The sequence below is a fragment of the Anomaloglossus baeobatrachus genome, chromosome 5 (assembly GCF_048569485.1).
Source record: "Anomaloglossus baeobatrachus isolate aAnoBae1 chromosome 5, aAnoBae1.hap1, whole genome shotgun sequence".
NCBI classification, from domain to species: Eukaryota; Metazoa; Chordata; class Amphibia; order Anura; family Aromobatidae; genus Anomaloglossus; species Anomaloglossus baeobatrachus.
The window spans coordinates 347,957,744-347,985,127 of record NC_134357.1 but is presented as its reverse complement, the minus strand read 5'-3'; the positions used below and the strand labels follow the sequence as shown (position 1 = coordinate 347,985,127).

Here is a 27,384-nt window from a genome sequence, read left to right as displayed (position 1 = left end):
TGGAGTTATCTTAGGGCTACACCTCCTTTAAGATCACATTCCTACAATGCATAAGGACATACAGAAACAATACAATAGGTAAGAGAAGGGCTGCAGCACACAACTGATACAGCAGTGAGTCCATGTAATAAGTCCCTACAGCGAGTACTACAAATCACGTGGTCACATCCAGCCTATAGGCTGCCTAGCCGATCACTGTCACATCTACGGCCCTTCAGCCTAGATTCACCACGGTCGGCGCATGCGCACTCACCACAAAGACAAGACTAACAGTGATTGTCATCCTCGTGTAGGTAAATTTACACGGACCAATCACGGCGCAGCTTCTGTCTGCGCGAACCAGGAAGTAGGCGGACACGATGTCAGAATGGATCGAGCAGACCAAAGCAGTGGCTCAGTATGTGATGATCGGGGCCGTGTATCTTGTGTATGTGGGGGCGCTGGTTGCCGTTCTGCCCGGTCATTATGCCAGACACAGCCCGATCACACAGGAAGACATGGCGAAGTATAGGTAAGATGCTGTCCTCAGTCTCCTGCAGTGGCCGGTGTGAGCTGACAGGTGCTCAGGTTACAGACCCCTGGCCATTACTGATGTGTGCATACAGGCATTGCATCATGTACTATCTAATGACTGTAAATAGGGGATTACTATATAGGGTTAATAGAACTGCATTTAATTCTGAATATAATTACTATTTCCTTATATACTTGCTCCTCCTAAGAAGTGACTATTTGCACTGATTTCTGATTACCCGTGAATACATGCAATAACGAATTGATTATAAGAAAATTGTCATTTAAAAGGAACCTGTCATGTAAATAAGAAATGCTACTAACCTGCAGATATGGGGTTAACCTGCAGATTAATGTTGTTCTGGAGCTGCATGGCCGCACTGAGAGCCCCACTGCCAGGGGGAAATGAATTTATTTTGGGCTTTCAGTCATCGGGGTGGCACATAGTATGTGTTGGCTGCAACCGCCCTTCTGCACTGACAGCTGGCTCTAATGATGGGTGACTGTCAGTCAGTGCCAGGGCGCGGTTACAGCTGCCGTTCACTAAGCTGAGAGGGAAGTTGAGCCAGCACTGCTCTGATGACTGAAAGCCTGAAGTAAGACGAATACCTCCCAGCAGTGGGGCTCTCACTATGGCTGCACGGTGTCCGAATGCTACTAACCTGCAGATTAACCCATATATTCAGGTTAATGGTGGTTATATTACCTTATAGGTTCCCTTTAACAATAATCTTTTAGCAGTTGTGACCCTGCAAGCCCTTATGAGGGACCTTGAAAGGTTACAAGCACCGAGTATGGGAGGGCTCACTCATGACTAATTAGTAAGGCTAGTTTCACACTTGCGTTCAGCGCATTCCGTCACTATGGAGAATAGCGCAGTCCGTTAACGGACCGCGCTATTCTCCATAGAGTTGTATGGATGACGCACTGTAACGCAAGTGTCTGCGTTGCATCCGCTAGACGATGCAGCGGCGTTATTTTGACGCTGCGTCGGGCGGATTGAACGCAGCATGTAACGTTTTTCTGCGCTTGGCGGAGTGTCAAAAAAACGCAATCTGCAGGAATCCGTTTGGCGTCCGTTGTTTTTATAATGGACGCCTATGGTGGCGGATTCCGTTAGAATGCGTCATTTGGCGTATTCCGTTAACGCAGCTGACTTTACACAACTGCGCATGCTCAGATGTGTAAAGTCAAGGAAAAAAAACTACAACGGATTGCGTTATTTGGTACGATCTGTAGCATGCGTTGTGCCACTATATGCAACGCATCCGTTGCATGCGTCACACAATGCAATGCTACGGATCCCGTTCAACGCAAGTGTGAAACTAGCTTAAAGCTGGGTTCACACTAAGCGACAGCGACAACAACGTCGCTGTTACGTCACCATTTTCGGTGACGTAACAGCGACCTTGTAAGTCGCTGTTATGATCGCTGCTTAGCTGTCAAACACAGCAGAAGCAGCGATCATAACGTCGCTGTGCTACATGTGCAGAGAGCAGGGAGCCGCGCTTAGCGCTGGCTCCTTGCTCTCCTAGGTACAGTACACATCGGGTTAATTAACCCGATGTGTACTGCAGCTACATGTCACAGTGCAGAGAGCAGGGAGCCGCGCGCACTGCTTAGCGCTGGCTCCTTGCTCTTCTTGCTCTCCTTGCTACAGTATGCATCGGGTTAATTACCTGATGTGTACTGCAGCCACATGTCACAGTGCAGGAGCCGGCACTGGCAGCAAGAGCGGAGGCTGGTAACGAAGGTAAATATCGGGTAACCAGGGAAAGGTCTTCCCTTGGTTACCCGATGTTTACGCTGGTTACAGCTTACCGCAGCTGCCAGTGCCGGCTCCTGCTCGCTTCATTTCGTCGCTCTCTCGCTGTCACACACAGCGATGTGTGTGTCACAGCGGGAGAGTGACGACCAAAAAATGAAGCTGGACATTCAGCAACGACCGGCGACCTCACAGCAGGGGCCAGGTCGTTGCTGGATGTCACACACAGCGACAGCGACGGGACGTCGCTGCAACGTCACAGAAAATGGTGACGTAGCAGCGACGTCGTTATCGTTGTCGCTGTGTGTGACACCAGCTTAACACGGGAAGACTGGAATACTCTAGACCTGGTCTTCTCCTAGCTCCGCTCAGTGCATGATTTTACGACCTTACCTTTCCCGTTTTCAGCCTTCTTTCACTCTCTGTCAATAACCATCACTCTGCTCAGGACACCCCCATTTAGCTCACTGGTAGGAATATATGTGTCATTAAAGGGAACCTCTCAGGTCCAATATGCACTCAGGACCATGAGCAGTTCTGGGTGTATATTGCTAATCCCTGCCTAACCGTCCCTGTATACAAATAGATCTTTAGAAAAAGTATTTCTAAAGATTATCGTATGCTAATGATGCCAGCGACTAGTCATGAAGGCGTTATTTCCCCCTGGCCCTCCTATCATGTTAGTATGCCCACAGGGGTATGCTACCATGCTATTCAATGCAGCGTCACCAGTGGTGCCGCGCGTACCTGTGAACGCTGAGCTGAATGCCCCGCACTTCTGGTAATGTACATTAGACCTGTCTTAAGCCGGGACGCATACACCTGGCTTCATACTGCGCATGACCGGAAGTGTGGGGCATTCAGCCCAGTGTTCACTGCGGGCACAGGTACACACATCACCGCTGGTGACTCTGCATTGATTAGCATGTTAGCACGCCTCTGTGGGCATACTAACGTGATAGGAGGGCGGACTACCGGGGGAAATAACACCATCACGACTAGGTGCTGGCTTCAGCATAAGATAAAAGATCTTTAGAAATACTATTTCTAAAGATCCCTTTATCTATGCTAGTGTATACAGGGACAGTTAGGCAGGGATTAGCAATATGCACCCAGAACTGCTCGTGGTTACAGGTGCATATTGGACCTGACAGGTTCCCTTTAATAGCCATAAACTTATAAAGATGTTGCAGTCATTATTGGCACCAATCTCCACGCTCTCATATCCTGACTCTGCTCTAAAGCATAATGAAACCCTGCAAAGTGCCCAGGATGAAGCTGCACCTGATACACGCATAATAAGGCTGCTTTCACACCTCCGATTTTAGCAGTGCGGCTAATTCCGGCTCTAAAACCTATGCAACGAATGCGGCGAAAAAAATGCATCCTTTGCATAAGTTTTTACATGCGGCCCGTCCGTTTTTTGACGATTGCGGCACGCTACTGAGCATGCTCGGTGCAAAAAAACGCATGCGGCGTCCGGATGCGGTTTTTGCCGCATCCGGCGTCCATAGGCATGCATTGGAAAAAGCACCGCATCGGCCGTATGCGGCGCGATGCGTTTTTTTTTTTGCCAGGCAACGTTCCATCTGGCCGCCGCATGGGCTAAGTATGCCGCATCCGGCAAAAACCGGACTGAACGCAAGGCCATGTGGCACAATCCGGCACTAATGAAATTCTATGCGGAAAAAACGCAACCGGCGGCAAAAAAAACCGGTTGCGTTTTTTCTGCAAAGAGCCGGATTGTGCCGCACAGCAAAAAAACGTATGTGTGAAAGCAGCCTAACTCTGCACAGATGGTGGCAGCCCTGGCACACATTACAGACACGGTTTCTCCAGCAGAGCTCCAGGTGAGCTGAATGTCTGTGGAGAAAATCCAATCTAGACGAAGATTTCATCCATTATAAGGTTATGCTAAAAACATACAACTCTGCCCTTCACCTCTCCAAACAAGCAACGGCAACACCCTCCTCACTTCACTATCCATCAACTCTGACACTTATCATTCCTTCCTCGGTCCAAGAGTGCAGGCCCAACCACCAACCTCAGTGCGGATGATGGAACGATATAAGGCCACTTTACACATAGTGACATCGCTAGCGATGTCACTGGTAAAAGCACCCGCCCCCGTCGGTTGTGCGTCACTGGCAAATCGCTGCCCGTGGCACACAACATCGCTTACACCTGTCACACATACTTACCTGCCTAGCGACATCGCTGTGGCCGGCGTACCGCCTCCTTTCTAAGGGGGTGGTTCGTGCGGCGTCGCTAAGCGACCGCCCAATAGAAGTGGAGGGGCGGAGATGATCGTGCGTTTCATACCGCCTACCTCATTCCTTCCTCATTGACGGTGGCCGCAGGTACTATGTTGTTCCTCGTTCCTGCGGTGTCACATGTAGCGATGTGTGCTGCCGCAGGAACGACGAACAACCTGCGTCCAAAAGCAGCAACAATATTTGAGATTAGAACGACGTGTCAACGATCAACAATATGGTGAGTATTTTTGATCGTGAACGGTCATTCCTGCGTTTCACACGCAACGACGTCGCTAACGAGGCCGGATGTGCGTCATGAATTCCGTGACCACAACGATATCTCGTTAGCGATGTCGTTGCGTGTAATGTGGCCTTTAGAATTCCCTATTACATTGATGGCCAGACCATACAATAAAAGCACTGCTTACCATTTACATTTTGTGCTTCCGCCTATTTCCTCATAGATTGGAGGTTGGGAGCAGGACCCTGACTCCTCTTGGTATCTGTTTGTGTTAAGGCCGCGTTACACGCATCGACATCGCTAACGAGATATCGTTGGGGTCACAGAATTCGTGACGCACATCCAGCCTCGCTAGTGACGTCGTTGCGTGTGACACGTACGAGTAACCGCTAACGATGCAAAATACCAAATCGTTGTGATTGTTGACACGTCGTCCATTTCCAAAATATCATTGCTGCTTTTGGACGCAGGTTGTTTGTCGTTCCTGAGGCAGCACACATCGCTATGTGTGACACCCCGGGAACGACTAACAGCGTACCTACATCCTCCGGCAACGAGGTGGGCGTGACTTTCATGCGGCTGCTCTCCGCTTCTTTTGGACGGCTGCCGTGTGACGTCGCTGTGACACTGCACGAACCACCCCCTTAGAAAAGAGGCTGTTCGCCGGCCAGAGCGACGTCGCTAGGAAGGTAAGTAGTGTGACGGGTGCTAGCGATATTGTGCGCCATAAGCAGCGATTTGCCCGTGACACACAAACGACGGGGGCGGGTGCGAACACTAGCGGCATCGCTAGCGATGTCGCTGCATGTAAAGCGCCCTTAACTCTGCACTATAGAAATAACTTAATATTAATAACGCCTCCTGTTTCATTTTCCATATCTTTTGGAGTAGTGGGTGAAAATAATTATCTATACTCCTATTTTTAGGCTTTGAGCAGCACGTTAGCTTTTAATGTGTATAAAATACGATTTGCCAAATCTGGAATCTGATATTGGGTTTTCCCATTTGTAAGGACTATTGCATGAGCTGCTGACTGTAGTAATGTGTAATGATGATGATGAATCCCGTTTTGTGGCCATTTACAGTAGACATTTCTATCCAGGGATAGGGTGAAGTCCATGTTTTATCACGCCTACAACAACTACCTGGACAATGCGTTCCCATACGATGAGCTGAGACCACTGACGTGTGATGGACAGGACACATGGGGGAGGTGAAGTACTTACTGTCGTCCAAGAAGTATTGTTTGTATATATTTTTTTTTTTATTATATATATATACTTTTAGTATCAGACTGTATGTATTGGTAGATATGTATTGCACTTTTGATTCCATCATTGAGTTGTGACTAGTAACATGTTTTTACGTAAGGTTGTAATTAGTATCCCTATTACACACACTATTGAGTATCAAGTATCATTGGCACTCTGGGTGACATGACTAAAGTCCCCGATCTATAATGAAGTTTGCAATGTTATGTCACATGAACAGAAAGCCAATGATAATTAAATCTGAGAGATTTAGGATTTAACTGTGTTAAGGCGCTGTCACACACAGAGATAAATCTGTGGCAGATCTGTGGTTGCAGTGAAATTGTGGACAATCAGTGGCAGGTTTGTGGCTGTGTACAAATGGAACAATATGTCCATGATTTCACTGCAACCACAGATCTGCCAAAGGTTTATCTCTGTGTGTGACGGGGCCTTTAGTCTTCTTCCATTAAAGATGAGCAGCCTCTGGCCTCCTTATTCTTGCCTTACACATAAGATCTATCTATATATAGCTATTGTATATATTGGACCTCTTGTGTGTTCTGCTATTACCATCTGTTTGGGAAAGCCAACATCAGACATGTTAGAGAAAACCTGACGCTACCTGTTGTCCGATCCACGGCACTGGTTGCATATTTTCAGATGGGTATGTTTGACTTGGAAATGCTGCAGTGTTAGAAAAAAGCTTCAGTAGCCATAGGGGACCAAGCTGCACAGGCGGGTCCCCAACGGCTTCTCCACGTCTACTGGCCATGATTGACAGGTCTCGCCCTATACAGGAACAGACCTGTCGCTCCAGGAAAGCGGGCAGGGAGAAGCCGTCGAAGACTCGTCTGTCCGACTATTCTCTCGTGTGGCTCTGTCCTCTGCAGTTATTAATGTAGTTAAAGTTCCTGCCTTAAAGGGAACCAGTCATCTGATTCATGCTGACCAAACTGCACCAGAACCGTGAATCACTGCCTGGCCCCACGATTGTACCGGCAGATATATTCTTTTATGAAACTCTCTGGTGCTTTCAGAGGGAATATACTTTAATGATCTTGCTGGGGACCGTTGTCAGAGATGAGACTTAACAGGTGCTCATCCCAGTTCCACTCCCGAGGGATGTTGTGCATCTCACTTTATGGGAGAGACCTGACAATCAGCTACAGTAGCACAAGGTGAAGCCGGCAGGGGGTGGACTAGTCTCGTTTCCTGCTGTGGTCCCCAGTGGGATCTACCTCTGGTTTCTCTGAAATGTTGAAGTGTTTCACAGAAAAATATAGCTGTCTGCAATCGTTCCCCCAGGCTTTGATTCATGGTTCCTCCGTTTTGGACTGTAGGTGACTGGTTTCCTTTAAGGGTGGGATCATTTTAATTCTAGGTGATAGATACTGTTAGATTTTTTTACCTGGAAAATTCCTGGTATATACACTAAATGTGTTCATAAGCATACATTAGCAAGGCAGACACCAAATTTCCTTTCAGCTGATATATGCCTGTATACAAAAAAATAGCGTAGACCTCACCCCTGCTGAGGATATCTACCTGTTATTTCTGCTAGCTGGATAGGAGAAGAGATGGTTCCTTTGCACTACTACAGGTCCAACAATGGTCCACACAATGGGTCCTACTGACTTCTGCCTCAGGACAACAAAATGTACAAAAAAACGTCTGGTACATATATACTTAATTATTTGAATTTTTTGTGTGTTTTAAGTATATATGTGCCAGTGTTTTGGGGTTTGTTTTGGGTTTTTTTGTACATGTTTTTGTCCTGAGGAGGAAGTCAGTAGGACTTTGAAATGTGTAGCCATGAAAGCCACTCTATCCCTATCTTATAATCTTTTATTGGACCGGTCATCACAGAGGGAGCCGCTCTTCTCCTTCAACCAAGTGTTAAATGTCTGTGGGTCTACAGCAATTGCAAATACAATGGTTGTGTCTCGCACAACCCCTCCAAGTGAGCAACTCCAACCTTTTTTCACAATCCTTTTTGTAGGATAAGACTCTATTGCTCCTTATATTTGTCCTTAGCACATCTCTTATTTCTGCTAGTGTTTATCACCCGGTGTTTCTTGCCCATGTCCATACACGTCATCACACACAGGGTTAAATAGCGCTATATAGGCTTTTGAGTATATTGTAGACTCACTGTTTTGTTTTTTATTGCAGTTTTTCTTTGACTTTAATTGATGCCTTGGACACATTGTTGGTGGGTATTTACCTGTGGAGCTCCTATTAGCCAAACCTATATTATTGCACATACTGACTTATTGTTAATTGACATTCCCATTAAAACACAGCTACTGATGTGCTCAACTCACAGATAATCCTCTACACTGCATACAGTGATACCCACCAACCACATATATGAACATGCACATTTTTTGGAAATGTAAATTCATTAATACCTTTTTATAGCTTTTATCCTTTTTATAATAATAAATAATAATAATCTGTTGCTGCTTTTACGAAAAATTAGCTGAACAATTCATATGCGAATGAGGCATTAAATTCTCCGGGCATGACAAAGTATTTAACAAGCCTCTGCATCCTGAGGCCTCATAAGTAGTGATGAGCACGATCATGCTTAGGTACTCAGTACTTGAAACGAGCAGTTGGACTGGCTCGATTTGAGTACCGATAATTAATGGAAGTCAATGGGAAACTTGAGCATTTTTTCAGAAAAATGTTCAATTTTTCCATTGACTTCCATTATATTTGGTACACTAGTCGAGTCCGACCTGCTCGTTTCGAGCACCCGAGCATGGGAGTGCTCGCTCATTGCTATTCATGAGGTTGTTTCCCTGCCTAGCACCATTCCCTTGGGTGTGGATTTTGGGGTTGATTTTTACTGACAGATTACCTTTGTGCAATCCTTTTGAAATAAATATGTTGCTTCACAAATATCTCTCGTGTGTTGGTAATTTGCTATAATGTTTTAGTATAGGTATAATGTGTCAGTCCAGGGTCCTTCTTGTTTGGCTCGCCTGGGACTACCTTATGCATTTGCAGCAAACTCTTAGCTATCATACCTCTTGGGTTAGGATGGCTTTACACCTTATCAACGTAATCAAGAATACAGTGGAAACTTGGATTATGAGCATAATTGATTCTGGGACTGTGCTCTTATATCAAAAGCAAATTTTCCCATAGGAAATAATTGAAACGCAGACAATTCATTCCACAACCCAAAAATATTTACTGTATTTATATAAACTTATTACAGTAATACAAAAGTACTGTGTTCATTTAAAATGATTACAGTGCACTAATACAAAATACTGTACAGAAAAAAAACATACAAAGCAAATTAAACTGCATATTTAGCTTACAATAGAATTGTTGGTGTGCGGGACGTACAGTATAGAGAGAAAAAAGTATATATAAATATGAAAACCTTTATTCTCATACAAAACACACCCTAAATCTATTCTCCCAAAATAAGTGCAAAAGTAAGGGTACTTTCACACTTGCGTTATTTTCCTTCCGTTACAATCCGCCCTTTTGGGAAACAGCGGAATCCGTTAACGGATTCCGCTGTTTCCCATAGACTTGTATGGTTGACGGATTGTACCAAAAGGAGCTGCGTTGCTTCCGCTGGGCGACGCTCCGTTGCTTCCGCCCAGCGGGAGGAACGCAGCATGTAACGTTATTTTGAGCAGCGGAATCCTCTGGATTTCACTGCGCATGCTCCTTTTTTTTTTTTTTTTTTTTTTTTAAATCAAACTTTATTTTGGCTCGCGGTGGCCGAACGTTCAGCTGAGCGCCCGGCCGTCGGCAAGCGACAGCGCTCAGCTGAATGACCGGCCACCAGCATGCCCGGCCGCCGGCAAGTCACAGCGCTCAGCTGAGCGCCCGCCCGCCGGCATGCCCGGGCGCCGGCAAGTGACAGCGATCAGCTGATCACCCGGCGGCCGGCTGCAGGGAGCGATCAGCTGATCACCCGGCGGCCGGGAGCGATCAGCTGATCAGCCGGCTGCAGGGAGCGATCAGCTGATCACCCGGCAGCCGGGAGCGATCAGCTGATCACCCGGCGGGCGGGAGCGATCAGCTGATCACCCGGCGGCCGGCTACTGGGAGCAATCAGCTGATCACCCAGCGGCCGGCTGCAGGGAACGATCAGCTGATCGTTCACTATAGTCTGCCGCTGGTAAAACCGGGAAAAAAAAAAAAAAAATCAAAACGAATTGCGTTGTTTTGCAGCATCCGTTGCATCCGTTGTGTCACTATATGCAACACATCCGTTGCATCCGTTACACAACGCAATGCAACGGATACCGTTCAACGCAAGTGTGAAAGTAGCCTAAGCCAGATGTGGGGTAGGAATACTGCACAGGCACTTAGATTACAGTACAAGCAATAGCAGGAAGAAAGTACAATACTGTATCCACAAATGCAAAATGATAGACATGCTATATAACATATACTGTACAATGGTATACTGTGTACAGTACAGAAAGTTACCTCCAGAGCGTGTTAGAGCGCGGTGAAAGGACAGCACCAGAAGTGTGCACGGTGAGTATTTGCTCTGATTGCAAATCATTGCCATTAAACCAAGTTACAAATTTGTAGAAAGCTTTGCTTGTCTTGCAAAACGCTCTCAAACCAAGTTACTCTTTGTAAATTTGCGTTGTGAATTATTATTTTACAGATCAATTTCTGAATATATCTTTTTTTTTTTTTGTTTGGATATTACAGATTATTGGGAATAATTCGGAGTTCCAGAGAGTGGTGACTGTACTTCAGGACACTGTGGATTTTGATATTGACGTCAATGCTTCAGTGTTTGAGACCAACATCCGAGGTTCAGTTTTTGTTTTAGCCCAATTATTTTACTTTTGCATTTCTATTATTTCTTTGAAATACTTTTTCATAAGAATTACCTGATTTATGAAAACACGGCGTTCCGGTCATTTGCTTGTTCAGAGGTTGTCTTGCTATCATACACCTCTCTTGGAGCATTATGTACAGGAGCTCAGACATCCATTATCTAAAGCTGATGAGTATCCAGTAGAGATCTTGGCTCTGGATAACAAGGGATCCATTACATTAGAACTTTTGTTATGCCTCACTTTGCTATAGTGATTAAATTTCATTATTATATGTAATATCACACCTTGCTGTGTAACTTTGTATGCCAGATGTTTCATGCTCTAATTTAGATTCCTTCCATTTCAGTGGTAGGAGGCCTTCTGTCTGCTCACCTCCTCTCGAAGAAAGCTGGCCTTGAGCTGGAACCTGGTTGGCCGTGTGCTGGCCCTTTGCTGCGCATGGCAGAAGATGCGGCCCGAAAACTTCTTCCAGGTAAAGGGAAGAAGTGAATATTTTGCAAGTTTAAAAGGATAAGTAATAAGGATGATCGAGTACCTCAAATATTTGGCTTCGCGAATATTTTTCAAATAGGTCGCCGTTATTCGACTATTTGCGAATATTCGATGCGCAATGTAAGCCTGTGGGAAACCCGAATAACAACTATTCAAAACTATTCGGGCTTCCCATAGACTTACATTTATATTCGCGAAGCCAAATATTTGAGGTATTCGATCATCCCTAATAAGTAGTGACTTTATCTTCCTTTGCAGCTTTTGATACACAGACTGGAATGCCATATGGGACGGTCAATCTCCTAAGAGGCGTGAACCCTTCAGAGACTCCGGTGACGTGCACAGCCGGTGTTGGAACGTACATCATAGAGTTTGCAACGCTGAGTCGCTTAACAGGAGATCTAGAATTTGAAAGGGTAGCAAGACAAGCCCTCTATGGATTGTGGGAGAGTCGCTCTGAGATTGGGTTGGTAAGGACAAAGTGTGCCCCTATTACTCAGGAACATTACTAATATCTTGGCTACGGTATATATTGCTAAGAAACAGCATTTTAGCTATTTTACAGGAAAAATAAAAATGGCAGTTTTTAAATCTTCCAGCAATATCATAGACAGAGACATCTCTAAAACAACCAACACCCAAATCGCAGAAAAAAATGATCATTTAACGTGGTGGTCCTTTCCGTCAATATAGCCATATGAGGGCTTCTTTTTTGCTGGACATGTTGTACTTTTGACTAACACCATTTATTCTTCCACATATTGTACTGGAAAACGGGAAAAAAATTCCAAGTGCAGTGAAATTGCAAAAAAAGTGTAATTCCACAACTTTTTTTTTTTTTTTTTTCTTTTCTTCACCATGATCTAAATATGGTTAATCTTCTTATTAGACAATGATTCCATAGTACATAGACAGTTAACATGTATAGTTGTTTTTTTTTTTTTATATTTAAGTGGTGAAAATACGCTATTTTTACGTTATGATTTTATACGCTATGATTGCCTCTTATTGTATTTTATTGCAGTGTTGTGGCAACCACAAGAAACGTAATTCTGGAGTTTGTTTTTTTTTCTCCTTATGCCGTTTACCGGTCAGATTAATTTATTTTATATCTGCATAGATCGTGCATTTCTGAATGCGGCAATACCAAATGTGTTTTTATTTTCTTTTGTTATTTAATGAGGCAAAAGGATGGGGGGGGTAATTTGAACCTCATGTGTTTTTGTTTTGTGTTTTTTACAGGATTTAATAGTCCTCATAGGGAACTTGCAGCTGCGACTGTTTGATCGCCTATGTAATACAGCGCAGGGCATCATCAGAAATCACAATCTCCTATGAACACTGGCTACAGGCTGGCATACACGAGGAGGATAGTGATGACAGGCATGGCGGTCATAAGCTGATCTCCCGCCCCCCTCCCCACCCACCTGTCATGATAACCCATCAGTGCCCTACGACCACGTGATAGCAGTGCCGATGAGTGGGATCAGTGCCATTCTTTCTGTCGTTGTGTGTTAAATGCTGCTGTCAGAGATTGAGAGGCACTTGATGGCAGATTAAAACACACATCAAGTGCAGGGAAAGATGTGTGCTCAGCGTGTGAGCCCCCATCAAAGACAGCGAGACAGCCGATGATGGAAATATACATTTTCGATTGTGAAGAGGATATACAATATGTGAAATAAGTATTGAACAAGTCACCAATTTTCTATGTATATTTCTAAAGGTGCCAGTGAAATGAATTTCTCACCAAATATCAGTAACAGCCCAACCAATCAACATAGACAAAGAAATTAAACCATAGATTAGACGTCCATAAATTTAGTTATGTGTAATAATGAGAAATTACATGAGGGGAGGTAGAGTTTTGGTCACAAGAAGAAAAAGAGGTACGGAAAGTCATGACACCAGCTGACATCTATAAGTAATGAGAACGCATTCCTGCTACTTATTATTTTTCACTGTCAGCTGATGGCTTATAAAAAGGTGTCTCATTACTAAGTTATAATGCAATAATCACCTCATGATGGGTAAAACCAGTGAGCTGTCTCAAGACCTTTGCAATCTTATTGTTGCAAAACATACTGATGGCATTGGTTACAGAAGAATTTCTAAACTACTGAAGGCTCCAGTAAGCACTGTTGGGGCTATAATCCAGAAGTAGAAGGAACATTATTGCACCATAAACCGGCCATAGCCAGGTGTTCCCTGCAAGATTTCAGACACAGGGGTGAAAAGAATTTTCAGAAGAGCTTCAGAAAGACTTGAAATCAGCAAGTACAATTGTTTAAAGGGAACCTGTGATCAGAATTTTCACTATTAAACTAAAAGAATCCCCTTCTGCAGCTCCTGGGCTGAATTCTAGAAAGGTTAATCTTGCTACTGGCCCCCCTTTCAGACCTAAATAACTTTATAAAATATTACCTTTTGCTATGGTAATAAGGTTTGCTGGCCCCGGGGGTGGGCTGTATTTTGTCTGTTATCCCCCCTCCTGCCGCTGTTCGTCGTCTCCCAGTGTTCAGTTACATAGATGAGGCCGCCGCCCTCATCTTCAGCAGTGCTCCAGAAGTCTCGCGCATGCGCAGTGGCACTATCGCGGGACTGAGCACTATTTTCAAAAAAAGGTAAACTGGAATTATGAAAATAAGCAATGGTCAGCGCAAGCGCATAACGGTAGAGGCAGAGGTAAAAGCGCGGGCTCGAGATTATGGACGGGTACTTGGATGACGCTGGTGATGACATTCACAGCGCCGCCTATAATCTCGTGCCTGCACAATAACATCACCGGCGCTCGCGTTTTTAAAACAGTGCTCAGTCTCGCGATAGTGCCACTGCGCATGCGCGAGACTCCCAGTGCACTGCGGAAGATGAGGGTGGCGGCCTAATCTATGTAAATGAACACTGGGGACGGCGAACAGCGGCAGGAGGGGGTGATAACAGACGAAATACAGCCCGCCCACGGGGCCAGCAAACCTCATTACCATAGCAAAAGGTAATATTTTATAAAGTTATGTAAGGGGGGCCAGTAGCAAGATGAACCTTTTATAGAATGCAGCCCATGAGCTGCAGAAGGGGATTCTTTTAGTTTAATAGTGAAAATTCTGGTGACAGGTTCCCTTTTAAAAGAAAATAATAAAGAATAAACTTAACCTCCATGGCCTGCATGCGCACTCACCAAGCAAGACTCGATTGTTAAAACACAAAAAGCATATACAAGAGCAATTAAAGTTTACTCAACAAAATTTAGACAAGTCTGTGATATGATGGGAGAATTTAGTCTGGTCAGATGAGGCCAAAATTGAACTCTTTAGATGCCATAATACACACCATGGTTTGGAGGCCAAGTGGGACTGTCTATCATCCCTAAAACAACATATAAACTGTGGAGTTTGGAGGTGGGAACATCATGAATGTGGTGGTGTTTTTCAGCATATGGCACTGGTAAACTTGGAGGCAGGATGAAGGGACAAAGGGGCCAAGACATTCTAGATTAAAAGCTACTGTTATCTACCAGGATGATGAAGTTGAAATGAGGGTGGACATTTCACCAAGACAATGATACCAAACATACAGCCAAGGAAACTCAATTGGTTTCAGAGAAAAAAAAAAAAAGCTGTTAGAATAATCCAGCCAGTCATCTGACCTGAATCCTAAAGACCATTTATAGAAAAAACTAAAGTCCAGAGTTCATAGTAGGAGCCCACGGAACCTTCAGGATGTTGAGTGTTTTTGCAAATCAAAAAAGGTCTGTGGAGCCTCTGTTAGGAGTCTCAACACAGAAAATAACCAGATATCCCTCCGGGAAGGACCTAGCCAAGGGGTGGCTCTTTTTAGCAGACCACCATATTAAGTGGCCCTTTTAGTCAATATCTATATATAGGGCCACTTAATATGGTGGTTATGGTAGTCTCCTAAAAAGAGCCACTCCTTGGCTAGGTCCTTCTCGGAGGGATATCTGGCTATTTCTTCATCGTTCCTTATGGGAGACCCAGACCATGGGTGTATAGCTTCTGCCTCCGGAGGACACACAAAGTACTACACTAAAAAGTGTAGCTCCTCCCTCCTAGCATATACACCCCCTGGATCACCAAATATAGCCAGTTCAATGCTTTGTGTTCAGGAGGCACACATCACACGTGCATTCTCATCTGATTTTTGATTTTAAAGAGTTGGAAGAAAAGCGGGTCCAATGTGGACCCCCGGCATGTCCCTTCTCACCCCACTGTGTCGGCGGTGCTGTTAAGGTTGATTTTAAGGCTGGAGCCTTTACATGCCGCGCTCCTTCACCATCCCTCGGGCTCTGGCTTGAAGTGGGAGCCAGCACGGTTCTCACTGCTTTGCAGGAGACCGGTCTCCATCCGCAGCCCTCTCAGGACCCTGCCGGACGGAGCACTCACCCCTCAGGGACCTGGCCCTGCGTCTCTCAAGCTAAGTATTTGAGACGTTATTGTGGGTCCCTTGCATTTTTTATTGTTGGGGAGAGTGTGTTAGTTATTTTGGTGACATTTCCGGCCGGTTCTCTGGTTTTCCCCTGAGAACCGCGCCGAGGGTGCCTGCTCGCCGGCCGCATTGTAAAATTTAGTCCCCGGCTTCGGCCGCGGCCTACTTTCGTTTTCACTGCCCCTGCATGTCAGTCATGCAGAGGGACAGTGTGGTGCCGCCCACCGGCCGTTCAGCAGAGGGGAGGACACTCCTCTCTGAGGAGATGTTTCCCTCCCCTGTATATCCCCTTGGCCCTCCGGTTCCCGCTCTTGGACTAGGCCCCGCCCCCCCCCCCCTCCTCACTCCGGCGCCATTTTATCAGCGTTCTCACACTGATCGGTGCTGGCTGCTGCATCTCTGCAACCTGACTGGGGGTCTGAGCTGTGAGATCCGGAGGGCACACAAATCGGTCTGGTAAGCCACAACCTCTGGTTGTAGACTTTATTATACACTCTCTGGGGGTCATTCTGAAGGAGTGTGTTCTTACTTCAGAGCACCCACCTCAGCAGCATGTCTCACACTAGGAGCAAGGCTGCAAGGCTGTACTCAATATGCACTGCATGTAAGCTCGTACTGCCTGAACCGAGCACATATCCCCATTGTGATGCCTGCTCTAACATGGTGGTGCCTCAGCCTGGAGTCTCCCCAGTGGTCCCTCCGGCTGCTCCAGCCCCGGTGGCTGAACCCCCGGCTTGGGTAGAATTGTTTACTAAGTCTATCTCCCAGTCCTTTGCTGACTCCATGGGAGAGCTGTCCCGGACTCTGCTGAGCATGCATCAGCCCCCTTCACAGGGTGCCCCTGCTGCTTCAGCTCGCTCTCCAGAGCTCACAGAGGATTCTTCATCTGCTCCCAGACCCCGTCCTCCTAAAAGGAAACGCAGGGACCCCTCTCCTTCCTCGTCCTGCGGCTCCGATTCACGAGCCGATTCGCAGGATGAGGAGGATGTCTTTACTGGGGGCTCGGACGCTACCTCTATGTGCCCCATTGATCTGACTGAGGGGGATGCAGATGTTAGTGATTTGATTGCGTCCATTAATACTGTACTGGACCTCAATCCGCCAGTATCAGAGGAGCAACCCTCTCTGGCAGAAAAGCACCAGTTCACTTTGCCTAAGAGACCAAGGAGTGTGTTGTTTTTTTTAACCACTCCAGTTTTCAGGCCACTGTGTCCAAGCCCAGAGCCTGTCCTGACAAACGCTTTCCTAAGCGTGGTTCTGATGACCGTTTTCCTTTTCCACCAGAAGTGGTCAAGGAGTGGGCTCTCTCACCAAAGGTGGACCCTCTCGTGTCTAGAATCTCAGCCCGGACAGTTGTATCAGTGGCTGATGGCACCTCACTTAAGGATTCCACTGACCGCCAGGTTGACCTCCTGGCCAAGTCTGTCTATGAGGCGACAGGGGCCTCGTTCTCCCAGGGCAGGAACCAGTCGAGGTTTCGTTCCTTTCGTCCCTCTATCTGGTCGTCCTCCAAGCCCTCGGCCTCGTCCACTAACTCAGCCAAGGACCAGAAGCCCTCCTGGCGCAAGAAGCCGCGTCCACAAGGGTCCGCAGGAGCTGCTGCCACCAAGGCAGCCTCCTCTTGACTATCTGGCCGAGCCAGCAACGTCCTTGGTCGATGGAAGGCTCTCCCACTTTGGCGATGTGTGGTTTCAACACGTCTCCGACCAGTGGGTGCGGGATATCATCTCCCACGGCTACAGGATAGAGTTCTCTTCCAGCCCGCCAAACAGATTTTTTTCTGTCAACTCCCCCCTGCTCCAAGGCCGCCGCCTTCTCTCAGGCCGTGGCATCCTTGCAGGCCAACGGAGTAATTGTACCGGTTCCCGCCAGGGAACGGTTCAGAGGTTTCTATTCAAATCTCTTCCTAGTCCCCAAAAAGGACGGTTCCTTCCGGATCTCAAGCTTCTCAACAAGCATGTTCAGGTGCGGCATTTTCGCATGGAGTCTCTGCGATCAGTCATTGCCTCAATGAGCCAAGGAGATTTCCTGGCATCCATCGACATCAGAGATGCCTATCTGCATGTGCCAATTGCAGTTTCGCACCAGCGTTGGCTACGTTTTGCAATCGGAGAGGAACATTTCCAATTCGTGGCTCTCCCCTTCGGGTTAGCCACGGCCCCTCGAGTATTCACCAAGGTCATGGCAGCAGTGGTTGCGGTTCTGCACCTCCAGGGGTTGGCAGTAATTCCTTACCTGGACGACCTTCTTGTCAAGGCTTCATCCAGTGCAGACTGTCAGCGGAGTGTCTCGCTCACTCTCGCCACTCTTGTTCAATTCGGGTGGCTTGTCAATCTGCCCAAGTCCACTCTGACCCCGACCCAAAAACTCACGTACCTAGGGATGCAATTCGAAACTCTGCCGGCACTTGTCAAGTTGCCCTTAGTCAAACAGCAGTCCCTCCATCTGGCGGTGCGCTCTCTGTTGAGGCCCCCGCCGTCATTCCATCAGGCACCTTATGCAGGTGCTGGGTCAGATGGTGGCGTCAATGGAAGCGGTTCCCTTTGCCCAGTTCAATCTGCGTCCTCTGCAGCTGGACATTCTCCGCTGTTGGGACAAGCGGATTTCTTCCTTGCACAGGTTGGTGGCTCTCTCGCCACAAGCCAGGAGCTCTCTTCAGTGGTGGCTTCGGCCTCTCTCTCTGTCTCAGGGACGCTCCTTCCTGACCCCGTCCTGGGTGATCCTCACCACGGATGCCAGTCTATCCGGCTGGGGAGCAGTATTTCTCCACCACCGAGCGCAGGGCACTTGGACTCCGTCCGAATCAGTCCTCTCGATCAATGTGCTGGAAATCAGAGCTGTGCTCCTAGCTCTCGTAGCCTTTCACCACCTGTTGGCGGGCAAGCACATTCGAATCCAGTCAGACAACGCGACAGCAGTTGCCTACATCAATCACCAGGGCGGGACTCGCAGCCGCCTGGCAATGTTGGAGGTTCAACGCATCCTTCAGTGGACGGAGGACTACAAGTCCACCATATCCGCAGTCCACATCCCAGGCGTAGAAAACTGGGAGGCAGATTATCTCAGCCGTCAAACCGTGGACAGCGGCGAGTGGTCTCTGCATCAGGCAGTGTTCCGGTCGATCTGCCGCAAGTGGGGCACTCCGGAAGTGGATCTAATGGCATCACGGCACAACAACAAGGTCCCGGTTTACGTGGCTCGCTCCCACGATCCTCAGGCCTTTGCAGTGGATGCGCTGGTTCAGGATTGGTCCCAGTTTCGTCTGGCTTACGTGTTTCCCCCTCTAGCTCTCTTGCCCAGAGTCTTGCGCAAGATCAGAATGGAGGGCCGTCGGGTCATACTCATCGCCCCAGACTGGCCCAGGCGAGCTTGGTACCCAGACCTGCTCCGTCTGTCTGTAGAGGTGCCGTGGCATCTTCCGGACCGCCCAGACCTTCTCTCTCAAGATCCGTTTTTCCGCCAGAATTCTGCGGCTCTCAGATTGACGGCGTGGCTCTTGAGTCCTGGATCCTGACGGCTTCCGGCATTCCTCCCGAAGTCATCTCCACTATGACTCAGGCTCGGAAGTCTTCCTCGGCAAAAATTTACCACAGGACTTGGAGAATTTTCCTGTCCTGGTGTCGTTCTTCCGGCCATGCCCCTTGGCCTTTTTCCTTGCCAACCATCCTGTCCTTTCTACAGTCCGGTCTGCAGCTAGGACTATCCCTCAATTCCCTTAAGGGACAGGTCTCGGCTCTGTCAGTGTTCTTTCAGCGGCGTATCGCCCGACTGGCTCAGGTGCGCACCTTCATGCAGGGCGCATCTCACATCATTCCACCTTACCGGCGGCCCTTGGATCCCTGGGACCTTAATCTGGTCCTCACGGCCTTACAGAAACCCCCCTTTGAGCCTCTTAGGGAAGTTTCTTTGTTTCGACTTTCACAAAAAGTCGTCTTTCTGGTGGCCATAACCTCTCTCAGGAGAGTCTCTGATTTGGCCGTGCTCTCTTCGGAGTCACCTTTTTTGGTTTTTCATCAAGACAAGGTAGTTCTCCGTCCGACTCCGGACTTTCTTCCTAAGGTGGTCTCTCCTTTCCACCTTAACCAGGACATTTCATTGCCTTCCCTTTGTCCGGCCCCTGTTCATCGCTTTGAGAAAGCGTTGCATACTTTAGATCTGGTGCGGGCGCTCCGGATCTATGTGTCACGCACTGCTGCCCTTAGGCGGTGCACCTCTCTTTTTGTGCTGACCACCGGTCAGCGCAAGGGTCTCTCGGCTTCTAAACCGACCCTAGCTCGTTGGATTAGGTCGGCTATATCCGATGCCTACCAGAGTACTCAGGTGCCTCCCCCGCCCGGGATCAAGGCACACTCGACCAGAGCTGTCGGTGCCTCTTGGGCTTTTAGGCACCAGGCTACGGCTCAGCAGGTCTGTCAGGCTGCCACTTGGTTTAGTCTGCACACCTTTTCAAAGCACTACCAAGTGCATGCTCATGCTTCGGCAGATGCGAGCTTGGGCAGACGCATCCTTCAGGCGGCTGTCGCCCATTTGTGAAGTTAGGTTTTGCCTACTTCTCAGTTTTCTGTTTATTTCCCACCCATGGACTGCTTTGAGACGTCCCATGGTCTGGGTCTCCAATAAGGAACGATGAAGAAAAAGAGAATTTTGTTTACTTACCGTAAATTCTTTTTCTTATAGTTCCGACATGGGAGACCCAGCACCCTCCCTGTTGCCTGTTGGCAGTTTTCTTGTTCCGTGTGTTTTTCACCGGCTGTTGTAGTAGACAGAGGCTCCGGTTGTTCCGGGTTTTGCTCGATCTCTACTTGTGGGTGGATGTCCTCCTTCAGCTTTTGCACTAAACTGGCTATATTTGGTGATCCAGGGGGTGTATATGCTAGGAGGGAGGAGCTACACTTTTTAGTGTAGTACTTTGTGTGTCCTCCGGAGGCAGAAGCTATACACCCATGGTCTGGGTCTCCCAATACGGAACTATAAGAAAAAGAATTTACGGTAAGTAAACAAAATTCTCTTTTTTCTGTGTCGAGACTCCTAACAGTGGCTCCATGGACCTTTTTAGATTTGCATACTTCCCAGGGGGCAATGCACCTAGGATTTCACTGTGCTAAGCGCCTTTGCTGGCTGCCGGCAGTGTTTTCTCTGGCTGGTCTCCCAAAGATCAGTGATTTGTTTTGTCAAGTGTTTTTGTGGCAGAATGGACCAAAATCACACCTGAGCAATGCATGCAACTAGTTTCTTCATTCAGGCGGTGTCTTGAAACTGTGATCACCAACAAAGGCTTTTGTACAAAGTATTAATAAATTTCAGTAAGTGTGTTCAATACTTTTTTTTTTTTTTTTTTCTTTTTTCTTGTGTCAATTCTCATTATTGCACATCACTAAATTTATTCACATCTATGGTATAATTTCTTTGCATGTGTGGATTGGATGGGTTGTTAAAGATATCTGGCAACAAATTCTTGTCAACAGCAGCTTTAGAAATATATTTTCTCAGAAAATTAGTGTGTATATGTATAATGTCTGGTTTAACTCAGAGATGCTGTTTTGACACAGGGGTCTTATGGGGAAGTTTTATTGTATTCATTCGGGTTTACATATAACTGTTGCCTTAGCTAAATAGCTGGGAAAGGTGTGGACTTTTGGATCAAATCATTAGAGAAGTGCATGTCCATTTTTAAATGTATTTACCTTCCAGGTAGGAAATCACATAGATGTAATGACGTCTAAATGGGTGGCCCAAGATGCAGGGATTGGAGCTGGTGTTGACTCTTATTTTGAGTATCTTGTGAAAGGAGCCATTCTTCTCCAGGATGAAAAGATGATGTCCATGTTTATGGGTAAGCAGCAGGGAGGCATCCTGATTCTTTTATTTTTATTATAATTATCTGGGTGTTTTTACAAAAAAAAACAAAACTGCTGATAGGTTCCCTTAATCACTATTCTTTTGATCACATGAGGCTGGCTATGCACATAACAAAAGTTGTCAGAACTTGGTATTATTTTCTCACTTCCAATATAAACACGCACACCCATACATATTATTTATTTAGTTTGGAAGTGGAAAATAAACCACACATCTCCTTATTATGGTATGCCTTTACGCTGGTTAAAAGAATTGGGTATGTTGAAATCCAATATGCCTGACCCCTTCACCCTATCTCTGACATCTGTCTTCAGAGGACAGTTTTGAGGTCCCTATACACATTCGATGGTTGATTTGAGCCCATCTAAACAGCAAGTCCTAGGGACCAAACAGATATGCTCCAATCATGCTGATAACATGAAACCTGTCTTTTCCTTTAGATTACAACAAGGCTTTACAGAACTACACCAAGTACGACGACTGGTATGTCTGGGTGCAAATGTATAAAGGCACTGTGTCTATGCCAATATTTCAGTCGTTGGAAGCCTTTTGGCCTGGATTACAGGTATATCTGCTTTTATGTAGCCTCATGCCGGCGTCACACGGTACGATATATCGGGCGATATGTCGTCGGGGTCACATCATTAGTGACGCACATCCAGCATTGTTTGACATATTGTACTGTGTGACACCTCCGAACGACTATGAATGAGCAAAAAATACTCACCATATCATTGCTCGTTGACACGTCGTTCATTTTCAAAATCTTGGTCCTCCTTCTGTGCTCCGGTTGCTCGTTGTTCCCGTGACAGCACACATCGCTCTGTGTGACACCCCGGGAACGACTAACACAGCTTACCTGCGTCCCGCCGGCAATGCAGGAGGAAGGAGGTGGGCGGGATGTGACTTCTTGCTCATCTCCGCCCCTCCGCTTCTATTGGCCGGCCGCTGTGTGACGTCGCTGTGACGCCGAATGTCCCTCCCCTTTCAGGAAGAGGATGTTCGCCGCCAACAGCGAGGTTGTCCAGGAAGTAAGTGCGTGTGCGTGTGACAGGGGGTTAACGACTTTGTGCGCCACGGGCAACGAATTGCCCGTGACGTACAAATGACGGGGGCGGGCACGATCACTCGTGCGAGCGCACGATAGATCGTACCGTGTGACGCCTGCCCTAGTTCTCTTCATTGAGACTCCAGTTTTAATTGTAATCAACAAAAAGTAGATATTTCAACTTCTTCTTCAAACACCTATAGCTGGTTTCTAATGACATGATCTTTATCCTTTTAGAGCTTGATAGGAGATATTGGAAATGCCATGAGGACGTTCCTCAATTATTATACAGTCTGGAAACAGTTTGGAGGATTACCAGAGTTCTACAATATTCCACAAGGATTTACTGTGGACAAACGAGAGGGATACCCACTCCGGCCTGGTAGGTTCATATTACATAGGTAGAAGGCGAGCACTAAAAACCCAATGATTGCTTGCTTGTATGAAACCATTAAAATGATCTATGCTTGTATTGTCTTCTAGAGCTGATCGAGAGTGCTATGTATTTGTACAAAGCCACCAAAGACCCAACACTGCTGGAACTGGGAAGAGATGCTATAGAATCTATAGAGAAAATAAGTAAAGTGGACTGTGGATTTGCCACTGTACGTCCTGTATTGTGAGACTTGTTTGTTCTAACACTAACTTTTCCTCATACTGATAAATGACTGGTAGTCTAAAACATTTCTGCATTCTTCCAAAAACACCACCACAAATGTCAACAGGTAGTGATGTGTGGACCCAGACTGTAAAAGTCCGTATTTGCGCGGTTTCAAAAGGTGCCCAGGTGCCGGACTCGGGAATGAAGCAAGCGCTTCATACTTACAAAGGCTCCAGCATGGCTGTACACTGCTCCGGAAGCCTCTCCTTTCACTTTCTGGGCCACTCATCACTGCTCATCCATATACACTGCTCTCCCCGCCCACCGGCCGGCCTGGCGTCTGTGGTTGGTTGCAGTCAGACACTCCCGCAGCCTGTATGACTGTGTCTGCAACCAATCACAGCTGCTGTCTGCGGGTCAGTATCGCGGTGCAAAAATAAAATAATTGGCGTAGGGTCCCCCATATTATGATACCCAGCACAGATAAAGCATATGGCTGCTGGCTGGAGCCACCAGCCCTGCGCTTATCTTGGCTGTGTATCAAAATAAAGAGGAACCGCATGCAGGTTTTATTTTTTTTATTTATAGATTTATTTTTTTTTTAACTATTTAAACAATAAACAGCCTGTAGTCCCCACCAATTTTGATAACAAGCCATGCTAAAGCCCAGCACCTGGAGGGTGGTATTCTCAGCCTGGGGAGTCTCAGTATATCACAAAAGTGAGTACACCACTCGCACTTTTGGAAATGTTTTCTGATATCTTTGGTGTACCCTCTAAATAACTAAATGCTCAGCCATTAATGTCTAACCCACTGTCAACAAAAGTTAGAACACCCGTAAATGAAAATGGCCAAATTGTGCCCAAAATGTAATATTTTTTTGTGTGGCCACCATTATTTCCAAGCACTGCCCTAACTCTCTTGGGCATGCAGTTCACTAGAGCTTCACAGGAGCCACTGGTAGATGTTAGACTTTGCACTCCTCCACCGTCCGTTTGAGGATGCCCCACAGATGCTCAATAGAGTTTACGCCTGGAGACACTTGGCCAGTCCAGCATCTTTATCCTCAGTTTCTTTAGTAAGACAGTGGTTGTCTTGGAGGTATGTTATCATATTGGAATACTGCCCTGCGGCCCAGTTGCTAAAAAGGGAAGGGATCGTGCTCTGCCTCAGTATGTCACAGTACATAACATATCAGCCAAAGAAATCATTGTGGAATAACAAAAAAAAAATTTGGGAGGAAAATGAGGGGTGCGTCTTAAAATACGTATATAGCTTACCGGGGGAAGAGGGGGCTGTCTGTGCAGTTCTGTGTGCGGGAGACCAGGTTCGTGTCGCTGTGTGCGGGTGGCGGGGTGCCTGTTGGTTCCAGCGGCCAGCTGCCTCTCTGTACAGGTGGGCGGCCTGCTGGCTGCCACTCTGTGCGGGCGGGTGGCTTTTTATGTTTTGATGATTACTCCTACTGTATAATTCAAAACTTTTAATGTTGCAGTATACAGTGAAAATAGTGATCTTTTATGAAGCTCAGCCACAGGCTGAACTTCATGGCAGGACCTGGATAGTGATGAGGGCCTTTATCACTCTGTGATTATACCGGAAGAGTTGAGGAGGAAAGAGCAAAGCAATGAATCACCATACTATGGGTTCGCTCACATCTGTATATATAAAATCACTCCAATTCTCAACCAGATAACTGGAGCAAGTGAAATGCGTTTGGTATTCTAAACACAAGATTTATTTATATTTGTGTTTTTTTTTATAGCTATCATCCGCATGCAATGAGTGTTTTTTTGTTTTGTTTTTGTTCTCAGCAACTAATATTTAACGGGGCCATTTACAGTGTTCTATCATACAGAATGGTGATGTATCTGTAAAAAACGAATGACATACGGATGGTCTGTGTGCTGTACGTTTTTTTTTTTTTTTTTTGTTTTTGTTTTTCTTGCACCCATTAATTCACTCATTAGCATGTTGGGATTTTTTTTTTCTTTTACCCTCTGCCAGATTATAGCTGAGGAAACTTAAGCAAGCATTGTTGACCTTAGGGAGATCAACATATCCACTGCGGAGACACCATCACGTGTTTCTCAACGCAGTGATTCTAGAGCAACGCCCCCTGGGAAGTATGCAAATAAGAAAGCCTGTGTCTGTGGATGGATACCATGTTTGGTATAGGTAGTCTCCTTGACTGGAGACTGCCCTTCCCGTGGTTGTTCCTTCCCGGTGAAAGACCTGGCTAGTTTCCTGTCAGCGTTGAGAAACACGTGATGGTGTCCCCGCGGCTTTCTTATTTGCATACTTCCCAGGGGGCGTTGCTCTAGAATCACTGCGTTGAGAAACACGTGATGGTGTCTCCGCAGTGGATATGTTGATCTCCCTAAGGTCAACAATGCTTGCTTAAGTAGTCTTTTACTAGGCATTGCCCCCACTAGCCAGATTCCTACTCCACACTGATGAGGGGCAAATACCCCGAAACGGCTGTCTGTGGATGGATACCATGTTTGGTATAGGTGGTCTCCTTGACTGGAGACTGCCCTTCCCGTGGTTGTTCCTTCCCGGTGAAAGACCTGGCTAGTTTCCTGTCAGCGTTGAGAAACACGTGATGGCGTCTCTGCGGCTTTCTTATTTGTATAGCTGAGGAAAAACTTGGTCCGAATGCGATATTATTTATTGATTTTTTTTTTTTATTTTTTTTTTTTTTTAATCCTATTGCATACAGTATCTGTGTTTTCCCAAAATATAACAGCTGATTGCTGGGAGTCACAATAGAGTGTGGCACTTTGTCATCAGCTTAAGGCACCATAGTAGATGTTTCAACCACGAATGAACATTATTCCTTATATTTTGATATCTGTGGTATTTAAATGATCCATTCCACCTCATGGAAAGTGTCCTGCTGGCTGAAAAATCTGTCTGCCTCAAGCCCTGTTTTAAACTAACCGCAGAGCCATATAGAGGTCTTAGCCCCTATATAAAAACCATACCTTTTTTAGTTTATTATTTTGTCTTTCCGTTCTGCTAAAAATCCTTTTTTATCCAGTATGCTAATCCGCGTGCGCGCTGAGGGCTCTCCGCTAAATATCTGCTTGTAGATGAGTGCGGAGTGCAGGTGAGCGCTGGCACTTCTGCACTGAGCTCGGGATCCAGGTTTCTATGCCAATACTGCTTGTTCTGGATAAGCCAGTACTGTTAATCAGCATATGGGGAGGCATACAAAATCCAAGGGTAGAATAGGGCACCGAGCTGCTCAGCCACACCAAATGTGCTTCAACAACCCTAATCAGCGTATTGGATTACAGCTATTATCAGACCAGAGGGATTAATAAACTTAAGGTTTGCGATCTGCTAGGGCAAAGTCCCCTATATGACTATATAGTTATTAGAAAAAGTCTTTGGGGGCTCATAAACCCTACTACATAATATATGTGATCTGTCATATGGAAAAATGCTTGTCATTGCGATTACCCGTGCGATCTCTTGTGAAGTATTGTAAGGCTATAGACTTTGTTCATGATTTCCATTTCTTTTCCCCCACTAGATCAAAGATGTTCGGGATCATAAACTGGACAATCGAATGGAGTCTTTCTTTCTAGCGGAGACCATAAAATATCTATACCTGCTGTTTGATCCGGACAACTTCATCCACAGTGATGGATCTGAGTTTGACCTAGTAGTGACTCCCTATGGGGAATGTGTGTTGGGTGCTGGTGGGTATGTGTTTAATACAGAAGCCCACCCAATTGACCCAGCGGCACTTCATTGCTGCAAACAGGACAATACTGAAAAGTGGGAGGTAGAAGTTCTGGTCAGAGAATTCTTTTCTGTCAGGCCGAAGACTAAGTCCAGAAAAGAAAAATCTGATGATCTCAATCCACGGGATCCATTTGCCACTAGCACACAGAACAGAACTAAGATCAGGCGCGCCTCTCTGCTGCATTGCCCCAGCCAACCCTTTAGCTCTAAACTGTCAATTTTGGGACAGGTTTTTCTAGAATAATCCATTAAACTGGATATTTTTTTTATTTTCCAAATTTTTTTTTTTCTATAACTATTGTTTAAATTAAACAACGCTGTTTGCACAA

The 27,384-nt window shown here is 46.3% G+C and overlaps 1 protein-coding gene across 1 annotated transcript; it reads left to right on the top strand.

Moving 5' to 3' along the window:
• The first annotated feature begins 334 nt into the window (after nt 1-334).
• EDEM2 (ER degradation enhancing alpha-mannosidase like protein 2) lies at nt 335-27,384 on the top strand. Its single transcript, XM_075347569.1, has 11 exons — nt 335-511; nt 5,877-5,987; nt 8,200-8,239; nt 10,729-10,834; nt 11,209-11,334; nt 11,613-11,824; nt 21,486-21,627; nt 22,094-22,218; nt 22,939-23,083; nt 23,185-23,306; nt 26,841-27,384. Exons 1-11 carry the CDS (start codon nt 360-362, stop codon nt 27,297-27,299), a joined length of 1,740 nt encoding a protein of 579 aa, XP_075203684.1. The 5' UTR covers nt 335-359; the 3' UTR covers nt 27,300-27,384.

Bases quoted from the DNA above. Each gene is read 5' to 3' on its own strand.
- EDEM2 (XM_075347569.1), top strand. From the start codon at position 360: ATGTCAGAATGGATCGAGCAGACCAAAGCAGTGGCTCAGTATGTGATG. The intron at 512-5,876 runs GTAAGATGCTGT...ATTTCTATCCAG, and splicing joins GAAGACATGGCGAAGTATAG to GGATAGGGTGAAGTCCATGT. The intron at 22,219-22,938 runs GTATATCTGCTT...TTATCCTTTTAG, and splicing joins CCTTTTGGCCTGGATTACAG to AGCTTGATAGGAGATATTGG.